We start from the raw sequence: 13,009 nt of genomic DNA, 5'->3' as shown, positions 1-13,009 counted from the left end.
TAGTTGTTGTGGAACTGTTAGATGACCTGTTAGATGTTGCTGCACTGTCAGAAACTAGAAGCACAAGCATTTCGCTACACTCGCATTAACATCTGCTAACCCTGTGTATGTGACTAATAAAAAAATGATTTGATGTTTTGCCACAGTGTGGGCAATATCAGAGGGAGGGAGAGAGGCTGATACCTAGTAAGAGGGAGATGTGGATATAGGAAATGAGTTTAAAGAGTATATTGAGTAGAACGTCATTACATATAGTCTTTAATCTTTTTTTCATCTTTTTTTAAGAGCAACGGGGCTGGCAGGAAGGATTTAGTTTCTCCCTGTCTCTAGCCCACTCTCCAGTACAGTAGTTGGTGGTAATGCAGCATAACGTTGGATGCCTATCGCCAATAAACCCCCACCGAAGACGACAGTGGTGAGCTGGCTAAATTCAATAAAAAGCTCAATTACAATTCCTACAGCCACCAAATAGAGCTTGGTTACTTCTAGTGTGAGTAGTTCATACAGAGGAAATCTAACTAGTTACAGTAGCTCCCTAACAGGTCATGTTAACGTTAGCTAACATAGCTACCTAACTATCAATTCTGAAGCATAACAAATGTTTGCAAACCTCGTCAAGATCCACGTATGGCCCAGCTCCTTCGGGGAACATCTCATCGACTGCTGGCTTCATCACGGTTGAGTTTAATCGGTCTTTAATTATCATACGTGAATTAAATAATTGAACGTGTAGCAAACTAGCCGCTAGCTAGCTGCCGTTGCCGGTTCTGATGCAGTGTCATATAAACATATATCTGATGGGGAGACAAGGAACGCGCATGCTACAGAATAAACATACAGGATATAAAAGTGTCTCCTAAGGCACATTTACACCAACATTGTGTTTAGTTTAAGACTATGTTAAATGAGACCATATGATGGATTAAAACAACGTTAGGAGTTTTAACATATTAAGACTTTTTTTTTTTTTACAGTAGCCACAAGGTGGCAGTAGACATCTGTCCAATCAAGCTCACATGATATTGATTTCCTTGTACTTTATTGCCTCTAATGAGAATACTCATGTTTTCAGTTTGCGACAAACATTTTAAATTTAGGTCACAACAATTAATTTCCAGTCATAGGATTTAAAATAACGTAATTGTAACTGGAATATATATATATATATATAAATCTTTTTTTTTGTTGACAGAAAAGCATAAAACCCAGACAAACTATTACTGGACATTGTTTTCCTCTAACGATTCCTCTGAATAATTAATGAAATGTCACTGAAGTTTGCCCGAGCGAACATATTATTACACAGATGAGGGAAAATATATAACTTGTTTCCCATCAACATCATACTATGTTGTTGCAAACCAAATGTCCCTGTAGGAAAATTCTATTACGTTCTACTCTACATTACTATCCTATTGAATTGATTGTATTGAATCTCTCAGAGGGTCTAATCACAGCCCTGCTGCCTGCTGGCAACCATCCGACTAACATCAATGTTGCTGCTCGTGAAGATCTCCCTGGCTTTGTTGACGGTGGCGGCGGGGAGGGTGCGTGTGCGCCCCAGGATCCAGGCAAAGTCCATGTGGAACAGACGCAGGACGTCGGTGCAGGAATAGATCAGCGCTGAGTTCTCATAGTCAGTGGAGAGGATCCAGTAAGGAGAGTAGGGCAGGACTATTAGAGACACAGAGATGAGAAACAAACAGATGAAGGCAAGACACACAGGATCACATTGGGTTTATTCCACAGATTATAATGTGATAGCAGTCGTGATGACGTCTTCAAATTGCAAGAAATGTAATTATCCCTCTCAAATGATGTCAAGATCAACATAGTGAGATAAGATGGCCTTCGGTTCTTATTTTTTATTATTCTGTTTATATGGGCTAACAGGTCCAACTCATGACATCTCCTGACTTTCAAAAAACAACCCCTACCATTTGAACTGTGGTGAGTGATCTCTACTGCTCAGTCCGTCCTTAAAGGCTAGTATCTTTCTCATATTTGTTGACCATTGAATGTAATTCGTTAGCTGTGAAGTCTACACACATGTTTAGTAGGGCACACTGTAGCAAAAACATTTAGCAACGGAAAACAAACAAGCAAAATCTCATTGGACAATTTCAGGTAGTAGCTACCTGTTTTATTCAATGGTTTATGTATACACTAGATGACTAACAGGGGCCGCTGTTTTGTTGCCACCTTGCCCTCCATCTTGGAACTACCCCACCGCTATAAAAAATACTTTAGAAGCTATAGAAAGTAATTTATTAATGTCTACATTCGTTTTTGCCACGTTTATTATATTACACCTTAATGCATATTTGTTTATAATATTATGTGAGCATGAAAATAAAAATATCAAATATATTAAACATGTTCTTTTAAAGTATATATTTTTTGCAAGTGCTAATGTTACTTTCCCCACTGCAAACAAAAAAATACTTACAATTTGGTCCTTGAAACATTTGATTGAAATACTGTAGAATTCCTATGAACGACTGTTCCTTCTGTGGAGTGCCAATATGATGCCCGGTGGCTTCAGAGCCTCTCATTGGCCAATACAAAGCATCAGCAATCCAGGGTTTATTCCATTTCAAAAGGTTTTCTCCCTACTGAACATGACCCTGGTTAAACTTGTCAGAAGAAAAGGGATGGCTTAAACCAGAATAGACTGGAGCTCATGAGAACTGGAGCTGGGCAGTGGCACTCCTGCCCTAGATGAGGTGTAGGACAAGTTCAGGCAGTACCTCCCTATTTAATGCAGTTTCTCCCTACTGAACACAACCCTGGTTGCCCTGCTCTACTGTAGTTATGGTGTAACAGCTGATCATAACACTCACCGTAAGAGTAGCTGATGCCTAACTTGGCTGGGTTCTTCAAGTCCTCTGTGACTCCTGTCCCCTCGATAGTCCTTAGCTCTCCCTTTCTGTCAAAGGTCACCAAAAGGTCAAAAGCACGAGATTCATATCAAAGGATATCAAGAGAAAGAACTGTACAGCAACTGAAATGATCTGCATGTCAACTGAAATTAGCTGATTTTCAACAGAAATGAAATGTGTCACAACTGAAATAAACTGCATGGCTCACTACTTTGAATTTGCGAACAACATTGTTCAGGATAAAAGTGTATGTAATCAAAAGGTGTATTTAGGGTTGAAAAATTCCTGTAACTTTCCCAATATTGCCTGGTTTTCCCAGAATTATTAGGAAATAAGCAGGAAATCCGGAATCTTCCAACCAGGATTTTTGGAAAACTGGAGAATTTAAATTACCGGAATTTTTCAATCCTAGGTGTACGTAATCTACTCACAATATTTCAGAGCTGACCACTCTAATGGTCTGATCAGCCTTCATGGAGAAGTTGGTCTCAATGCACTTCCCCTTCTCAAACTGGGCAGGCAGTTTGGCGATTTCAAACCATCTACCCATGAACTAGAAATAAATAAACACAAATTCTCAAAATCTCCAATTTAACATGTTGTTGTGCTTGTTGATTCTTTCTGTGATAAAATGCTACACAAGTTATTTAAATAAATGATTATCATGAACATATCACAGTGAATGTCATACTAAATCTACCTGTCTTACAAGATGAACACTAAACACTACATTAGTCATGGTCTCTTCAAATTTCTGATTGACTGGCCATTCATGATTGGCAGGTACAGTAGGTAAATTATCTGTGCCGATTGGTCAGGCAGGGGGTTAGTACCTTTTTCATGCTGAAGGCGGGCTGGACGGCTGGTTCCGGACAAGGCCCCCAGTGGGGAACCTGGGCACTGACGAGGGGCAGGAGGAGGAGAGGCAAGAGGAGGGAAAACAATGGCGTCATGGTCACAGGGGCAGCCGTCACCTGAAAATAATTACTATTAATCAACAGAGAAAACAAAGCTTTAACAAAATAACATTTTCTGAGGGACAACAGAGAGGAAGAGGCTAAGCGAGAGGTTTACTGCGCCCAAAATCTGTCCGCGAAAATAAGCCCACGAAGTGAGGAGTTTTTGTATGGAGGTTAATGAGAGTGTAGAATTTGGTCAACAAAAAATGTAATCCTAATTTGCCACGAGGCGTATTTGATCGAAAATACGTTTCTTAATGGTTAGGTTGTTTCAAATCACAGGCAGCCGGTGGCACCTTAAATAGGGAGGACGGGCTGGAACGGAATCATTGGAATGGCATCCAACACATCAAGCACATGGTTTTCATGTGTTTGATACCATTCCATTTACTCCATTCCAGACATCATTATGAGCCGTTCTCCCCTCTGTGGCCTCCTGAGTTTACAAATGCACTGATAAGTGGACGCACTTGGATTTTGGCAACTTTTTTAGTTGTGCCTTTTGCCATAGAGATACATAGTTTTAGCATGGACATTTGAATTGAGGACTTCCACCATTTTAAAATAGTAAATTGGGTGGAGATTCCTATGAGTTTGGCGCAATCAGTCAATGAAGAAGAAGGAAATTAACTACATTTTAAAATGGTGCTTCCCATGCGGTCACAGATCTATAATGGCAAAGATGAATCCTTTATCAACAGTAGCTCTAGGGCCTGTTGTTCACATGTGTATCTGCCCTCTCATTGGCTAGAATAGTCCCACCTGATCTCGCCTCCTCCCACCTGCCTTCCATCTTTGATGACATGTATTTCCATTGTTAGAGCGGTCACTTGACTATCTTGTCAATATAATAGAACATTTTTGGGGACAAGAAGTCAGTCCAGGAATAGGCATAATTGGTGAAACTCGCCTTAGATGTTGTTGTCCATTTTACTAATAGAAAGATGGTTAAAGAGAGCAAACCACAGGAAATTCCATCTCGACAGTGTTTTTTTCATTGTCGATTAAAATAGTAAATGGAGAAAAGGAGGACAGATGACTCATCGGCCATAATTTCCTCAAATGCAAAATATTAACATATAATATGTCATAAACGCAAAACATACAGTATCTCTGATATCTGATATCTCTATCTGTCTTAAAATGGCTGGCAAATGTCACTCACTTTCTCCTAATTAGTCACATTTTCAAGACAGAAAAAAAAGATTCTTCACAAAGAAAAGAGAAACTCAATATAAATATGTTTCAGCATCAACCATGTAACACACATCAATCATTGGGTTAATTGAAGTTCACTGCTATTTGTAAATAGACAGCTATATAGAGATCAGATTTGTTTCCTTTCCCAGTCCCTGCTGTTGGTCTCTTCGTCTCAGATGACGAAGATATTCAGCAAACTCTACCTTATTTCTCTTGCTATCGTACCAACCAAAGGTTCATTTGAACTCCCCAAACAAGTTTTCTAATTTGAACATTGAGAGCGTACATTCATTCGAAACATTTATCTTTATATGAAATCCCATACAACAGCAAAAAAGCACATCTTACCTCTGTCTCTCTGGTCAGGATATCTGGTCAATTCAGGATGTGTATTTATAAGAGAAGCTTCAGTCTCCTGGGTCACGCCACACTGGAGTCTCTCTCATGAATGAACGTCTTTGTTGCACCCCAGGGCTTATTTCTGACATAAAGTAAACAATTAGCAAACTGGAGTCATGGGGACATACCAGGATAAATGTTATAAAACAATCTAGCGGGATGGAATAGAATGGAATGGGATGGACTGGGATGGAATAGAATGGAATGGGATGGACTGGGATGGAATAGAATGGAATGGGATGGACTGGGATGGAATAGAATGGAATGGGATGGAATAGATAGACTGGACCTTTATTTCTTACTTCTTACTTACATTGTGTTGTCTGTTGTTGTTGTTGTTGTTGTTGTATGGTCCACTGGGAAATGTTTGAGTGGCACTCTAGCTGTACAGACATTAGTAGGTGTTTACTAAGCAATTTGTTCTAACAAGCTCAGTCCACACAGTCATATCTGTAATTTAAACAAGACTTTAGAGGATGTCAAACATTAATATAAGATGTAAGCTGTGATTTTCAGGTGTGAATCAGAAAGAGTAACAAACACACAAATCTTTGTATGCAGGCATGTAATAAAGTGACTTAAAGCATCATTCCAACATTCAGTAACACTTTACTTGAAGGGGGTATAGACGGTAGTATAAAGGTATTGATGACACTTATGTAATCTTGACGTGAAAAAGGGCTATAAATGTATACATCAATATATAAACATAAATATGTATAATACATTATAATGCAGTCGTGAAGTGGTTTAAAAACTTGTCATAATCATTACATTTCATTCATTTCATTTCAGTTATGTAGCTATGTTACAATCAAAATCAAATGTTATTTAGTCACATGCGCCGACTACGACTGGTGTACCTTACAGTGAAATGCTTACTTATTAGACCCTAATCAACAATTCAGTTTAAAAAAAAATACAGATAAGAATAAGAAATAAAAGTAACAATTAATTAAAGAGCAGCAGTAAAATAACAATAGCGAGACTATATACAGGGGGTACCGGTACAGAGTCAATGTGCGGGGGCACCGGTTAGTTGAGGTAATATGTACTTGAAGGTAGAGTTATTAAAGTGACTATGCATAGATGACAACAACAGAGTGTAGCAGCGGTGTAAAAGAAGCGGAGGGGGCAATGCAAATAGTCTGGGGAGCCATTTGACAAGATGTTCAAGAGTCTTATGGCTTAGGGGTAGAAGCCTCTTGGACCTAGACTTGGCGCTCTGGTACCGCTTGCCGTGCGGTAGCAGAGAGAACAGTCTATGACTAGGGGGGCTGGAGTCTTGACAATTTGTAGGGCCTTCCTCTGACACCGCCTGGTAAAGAGGTCCTGGATGGCAGAAAGCTTTGCCCCAGTGGTGTACTGGGCCGGTCGCACTACCCTCTGTAGTGCCTTGCGGTCGGAGGCCAAGCAGTTGCCATACCAGGCAGTGATGCAACCAGGATGCTCTCGATGTTGCAGCTGTAGAACCTTTTGAGGATCTGAGGACCCATGCCAAATCTTTTCAGTCTCCTGAGGGGGAATAGTCCTTTTTTTCCTGTAGTCCACAATCATCTCATTTGTCTTTATCCCATTGAGGGAAAGGTTGTTGTCCTGGCACCACTCGGCCAGGTCTCTGACCTCCTCCCTATAGTCTGTCTCATCGTTGTCGGTGATCAGGCTTACAACTGTTGTGTCATCAGCAAACTTAATGATGGTGTTGGAATCGTGCCTGGCCGGGGAGTCATGAGTGAACAGGGAGTAATTGGATACCTCACCATATGGTGAACTGAGGAACATCTGGTCTTAACTAACATAACTAATTACTGTCAAATGTATGTTGATTCATATCAGTAGTATTGGCAAGTACTGGGTAATCATAATTTGTCATATTTGTTATACTTAATTTTATTGTCTCTTATTTGCATAGTTTGTGATTTTCTAAAAAACAAAAAAAACTTTTCATACAAAGTATTCGTTTTGAGACAGAAGACAATATAAATACACCACATGTATTTTGACAATTTTACTGATAATAATTGACTAATAATTGAACTTAAACCCAAGCAACATTTAGTATGAAGCTCCTGTACGGTACCTGTAATCACACAGCTCCACCGTGTAATGTGAAACAGTTGTCAGTTACATGGATGGAGAACTTGCATAATTATGATTGACAGCCTTATACAACCACTAGACTGTTACGTGCTGTCACATGCTCACGTGGCAGAACCCAGTGTGTAAGACAGCTGTGTACACACGGGGGGGGGGGTCCGCTGTGTGAACATGTTTGAAGAGGTGAAGGTACCCCCATCCTGGGACACTAGCTCCTGTTGATGGGCTCCAGGGGTCACGTCCTTACTGTTTACGTAAATGGAAAATAAGGCAATGTCATTCACTGGTTTAAGCAGGTAAGTCATTGAGAACACATTCTCCTGAACAATAACACCCTGACAACCGCTATTCCTCCGCACTTTTGACATTGTGCCTTAGAGGCTGTATCACAACCAGCTGTCATTGGGAGTCCCATAGGGCGGCGCACAATTGGCCCAGCGTTGTCCGGGTTGGGCCGGGTAGGCCGTCATTGTAAATAGCAATTTGTTCTTAACTGACTTGCCTAGTTAAATAAAGATTAAATAAATAAAAAAATACATTAAAAATATAAACATTTTATTTTTATTTATTTTTTTATTTATTTTACCTTTATTTAACCAGGTAGGCAAGTTGAGAACAAGTTCTCATTTACAATTGCGACCTGGCCAAGATAAAGCAAAGCAGTTCGACAGATACAACAACACAGAGTTACACATGGAGTAAAACAAACATACAGTCAATAATAAAGTATAAACAAGTCTATATACAATGTGAGCAAATGAGGTGAGAAGGGAGGTAAAGGCAAAAAAGGCCTTGGTGGCAAGGTAAATACAATATAGCAAGTAAAACACTGGAATGGTAGTTTTGCAATGGAAGAATGTGCAAAGTAGAAATAAAAATAATGGGGTGCAAAGGAGCAAAATAAATAAATTAATTAAATACAGTTGGGAAAGAGGTAGTTGATAGGGCTAAATTATAGGTGGGCTATGTACAGGTGCAGTAATCTGTGAGCTGCTCTGACAGTTGGTGCTTAAAGCTAGTGAGGGAGATAAGTGTTTCCAGTTTCAGAGATTTTTGTAGTTCGTTCCAGTCATTGGCAGCAGAGAACTGGAAAGAGAGGCGGCCAAAGAAAGAATTGGTTTTGGGGGTGACTAGAGAGATATACCTGCTGGAGCGTGTGCTACAGGTGGGAGATGCTATGGTGACCAGCGAGCTGAGATAAGGGGGGACTTTACCTAGCAGGGTCTTGTAGATGACATGGAGCCAGTGGGTTTGGCGACGAGTATGAAGCGAGGGCCAGACAACGAGAGCGTACAGGTCGCAATGGTGGGTAGTATATGGGGCTTTGGTGACAAAACGGATTGCACTGTGATAGACTGCATCCAATTTGTTGAGTAGGGTATTGGAGGCTATTTTGTAAATTACATCGCCAAAGTCGAGGATTGGTAGGATGGTCAGTTTTACAAGGGTATGTTTGGCAGCATGAGTGAAGGATGCTTTGTTGTGAAATAGGAAGCCAATTCTAGATTTAACTTTGGATTGGAGATGTTTGATATGGGTCTGGAAGGAGAGTTTACAGTCTAACCAGACACCTAAGTATTTGTAGTTGTCCGCGTATTCTAAGTCAGAGCCGTCCAGAGTAGTGATGTTGGACAGGCGGGTAGGTGCAGGTAGCGATCGGTTGAAGAGCATGCATTTAGTTTTACTTGTATTTAAGAGCAATTGGAGGCCACGGAAGGAGAGTTGTATGGCATTGAAGCTTGCCTGAAGGGTTGTTAACACAGTGTCCAAAGAAGGGCCGGAAGTATACAGAATGGTGTCGTCTGCGTAGAGGTGGATCAGAGACTCACCAGCAGCAAGAGCGACCTCATTGATGTATACAGAGAAGAGAGTCGGTCCAAGAATTGAACCCTGTGGCACCCCCATAGAGACTGCCAGAGGTCCGGACAACAGACCCTCCGATTTGACACACTGAACTCTATCAGAGAAGTAGTTGGTGAACCAGGCGAGGCAATCTTTTGAGAAACCAAGGCTGTTGAGTCTGCCGATGAGGATGTGGTGATTGACAGAGTCGAAAGCCTTGGCCAGATCAATGAATACGGCTGCACAGTAATGTTTCTTATCGATGGCGGTTAAGATATCGTTTAGGACCTTGAGCGTGGCTGAGGTGCACTCATGACCAGCTCTGAAACCAGATTGCATAGCAGAGAAGGTATGGTGAGATTCAAAATGGTCGGTAATCTGTTTGTTGACTTGGCTTTCGAAGACCTTAGAAAGGCATGGTAGGATAGATATAGGTCTGTAGCAGTTTGGGTCAAGAGTGTCCCCCCCTTTGAAGAGGGGGATGACCGCAGCTGCTTTCCAATCTTTGGGAATCTCAGACGACACGAAAGAGAGGTTGAACAGGCTAGTAATAGGGGTGGCAACAATTTCGGCAGATAATTTTAGAAAGAAAGGGTCCAGATTGTCTAGCCCGGCTGATTTGTAGGGGTCCAGATTTTGCAGCTCTTTCAGAACATCAGCTGAATGGATTTGGGAGAAGGAGAAATGGGGAAGGCTTGGGCGAGTTGCTGTTGGGGGTGCAGTGCTGTTGACAGGGGTAGGAGTAGCCAGGTGGAAAGCATGGCCAGCAGTAGAAAAATGCTTATTGAAGTTTTCAATTATGGTGGATTTAACAGTGGTGACAGTGTTTCCTATCTTCAGTGCAGTGGGCAGCTGGGAGAAGGTGTTCTTATTCTCCATGGACTTTACAGTGTCCCAGAACTTTTTTGAGTTAGTGTTGCAAGAAGCAAATTTCTGCTTGAAAAAGCTAGCCTTGGCTTTTCTAACTGCCTGTGTATAATGGTTTCTAGCTTTCCTGAACAGCTGCATATCACGGGGGCTGTTCGATGCTAATGCAGAACGCCATAGGATGTTTTTGTGTTGGTTAAGGGCAGTCAGGTCTGGGGAGAACCAAGGGCTATATCTGTTCCTGGTTCTAAATTTCTTGAATGGGGCATGTTTATTTAAGATGGTTAGGAAGGCATTTAAAAAAAATATCCAGGCATCCTCTACTGACGGGATGAGGTCAATATCCTTCCAGGATACCCCGGCCAGGTCGATTAGAAAGGCCTGCTCGCTGAAGTGTTTCAGGGAGCGTTTTACAGTGATGAGAGGAGGTCGTTTGACCGCTGACCCATTACGGATGCAGGCAATGAGGCAGTGATCGCTGAGATCTTGGTTGAAGACAGCAGAGGTGTATTTAGAGGGGAAGTTGGTTAGGATGATATCTATGAGGGTGCCCGTGTTTAAGGCTTTGGGGAGGTACCTGGTAGGTTCATTGATAATTTGTGTGAGATTGAGGGCATCAAGTTTAGATTGTAGGATGGCTGGGGTGTTAAGCATGTTCCAGTTTAGGTCGCCTAGCAGCACGAGCTCTGAAGATAGATGGGGGGCAATCAGTTCACATATGGTGTCCAGAGCACAGCTGGGGGCAGAGGGTGGTCTATAGCAGGCGGCAACGGTGAGAGACTTGTTTTTAGAGAGGTGGATTTTTAAAAGTAGAAGTTCAAATTGTTTGGGTACAGACCTGGATAGTAGGACAGAACTCTGCAAGCTATCTTTGCAGTAGATTGCAACACCACCCCCTTTGGCAGTTCTATCTTGTCTGAAAATGTTGTAGTTTGGAATTAAAATGTCTGAATTTTTGGTGGTCTTCCTAAGCCAGGATTCAGACACAGCTAGAACATCCGGGTTGGCAGAGTGTGCTAAAGCAGTGAATAGAACAAACTTAGGGAGGAGACTTCTAATGTTAACATGCATGAAACCAAGGCTATTACGGTTACAGAAGTCGTCAAAAGAGAGCGCCTGGGGAATAGGAGTGGAGCTAGGCACTGCAGGGCCTGGATTCACCTCTACATCGCCAGAGGAACATAGGAGGAGTAGAATAAGGGTGCGACTAAAAGCAATAAGAATTGGTCGTCTAGAACGTCTGGAACAGAGAGTAAAAGGAGGTTTCTGGGGGCGATAAAATAGCATCAAGGTATAATGTACAGACAAAGGTAAGGTAGGATGTAAATACAGTGGAGGTAAACCTAGGTATTGAGTGATGAAGAGAGAGATATTGTCTCTAGAAACATCATTGAAACCAGGAGATGTCATTGCATGTGTGGGTGGTGGAACTAATAGGTTGGATAAGGTATAGTGAGCAGGACTAGAGGCTCTACAGTGAAATAAGCCAATAAACACTAACCAGAACAGCAATGGACAAGACATATTGACATTAAGGAGAGGCATGCTTAGTCGAGTGATCAAAAGGGTCCAGTGAGTGGAGAGGTTGGTTGAGGGTCACGGCGATTTAGACAGCTAGCCAGGCCAATCGGTAGCAAGCTAGCATAGGATGGAGTCTGTTGTTAGCCACCTCTTGCGTTCGGTCAGTAGATTAGTGGGGTTCCGTGTGGTAGAGGGGATTAATCCAAATCACACAACAACAACAAAAATAAGAACAATAGATATAGTTATAGAGGCCCGAGAAGAAAACATAATAATAATAAAAATAAATAAATTGTCCGATTGTCTATTCAGATAGCAGCCGGTAAGACAGCTAACGGTTAGCGGGCCGCAGATGGGCGTTCAGGTAACGTCGCGACAGAGGAGCCAGCCGGATCTCATTCAGGTAGATAACGTCGGCAGTCCAGTTGTGAAGGCCCGGTGGGGCTCCGCGTAGGCAGTGAAACGGGTCCGGATAGGTGACTGCAGCCCAGGAGTGAATGATGGAACTCAGGAGTGATTGACGGAGCTGGCTAGCACCGGAACAATCGATGTTTGCTCCGGAATCGACGAAAGCCGACTGTCACACGGATAGCAGCTAGCTAGCTGTGAGATCCGGGTATGAATGTCCAGAGAGCAGTTGAAATCCAGGGACATGGAGAGAAAAATTGGTCCGGTATGTTCCGTTCCGAGCCGCGCTGCGCCGTACAAAACTGGCGATAGATTTTCGAGCTAAAGGATAGCTGATGACCACAAACCGTGGTTAGCTGAATACTAACGATTTGCCAGTAAAGAAGCTAACTAGCTTCTGATTAGCTTCTGGATTAGCTTCTGGGCTAGCTCCTGGCTAGCTTCTGGCTAGTTTCTGGCTAGCTTCTTGGAGTTTCTGGCTAGCTTCTTGGAGGATTACAGATCTGAGGTAAATAATACTTTTTTATAAATATAAATTGGTGAGGCTGGTTGCAGGAGAGTGTTTAGAAGATGAGTTGATGGAAAATAAAAATAAAATGTATGTGAAAAAAGTTGTAAATATATATATATACAGGACACGACAAGACGAGGACAAAAGACGTCTGAACTGCTATGCGATCTTGGAGAAGTGGCCAATTTAAGGCCAATACCTAAGAAATAAAGTAATTCATGGTTTATAGCTGTGTTTTACCATATTATCATGGAATTTCTAACATATAAGATACTATTTACTGCTATTAGTTTTGTATTCACACCTGTCATGACATAAAAACA

General features: G+C 41.8%; 1 protein-coding gene across 1 annotated transcript; it reads right to left on the bottom strand.

Annotated features, from left to right (window-relative positions):
• Nucleotides 1-1,022: 1,022 nt before the first annotated feature.
• LOC110509047 (apolipoprotein D-like) lies at nucleotides 1,023-5,502 on the bottom strand. The gene is made up of 5 exons (XM_021589994.2): nucleotides 5,390-5,502; nucleotides 3,716-3,856; nucleotides 3,314-3,435; nucleotides 2,844-2,929; nucleotides 1,023-1,674 (listed from the first exon to the last, which is right to left on the bottom strand). The coding sequence occupies exons 2-5, from the start codon at nucleotides 3,833-3,835 to the stop codon at nucleotides 1,448-1,450; spliced, it is 555 nt and encodes a 184-aa protein (XP_021445669.2). The 5' UTR covers nucleotides 3,836-3,856; nucleotides 5,390-5,502; the 3' UTR covers nucleotides 1,023-1,447.
• Between the last annotated feature and the right edge of the window lie 7,507 nt (nucleotides 5,503-13,009).

This window comes from Oncorhynchus mykiss, chromosome 28 (assembly GCF_013265735.2).
Source record: "Oncorhynchus mykiss isolate Arlee chromosome 28, USDA_OmykA_1.1, whole genome shotgun sequence".
Classification (NCBI taxonomy): domain Eukaryota; kingdom Metazoa; phylum Chordata; class Actinopteri; order Salmoniformes; family Salmonidae; genus Oncorhynchus; species Oncorhynchus mykiss.
Note: the sequence above shows the minus strand (reverse complement) of the source record. Positions and strands in the feature narration are given on the sequence as shown.

Coding starts and splice junctions, on each gene's coding strand:
- LOC110509047 (XM_021589994.2), bottom strand. CDS start 3,835: ATGACGCCATTGTTTTCCCTCCTCTTGCCTCTCCTCCTCCTGCCCCTC. Junction 3,436..3,715: donor CCGCCTTCAGCATGAAAAAG/GTACTAACCCCC, acceptor ATTTATTTCTAG/TTCATGGGTAGATGGTTTGA. Junction 2,930..3,313: donor GTGGTCAGCTCTGAAATATT/GTGAGTAGATTA, acceptor GACCTTTGACAG/AAAGGGAGAGCTAAGGACTA.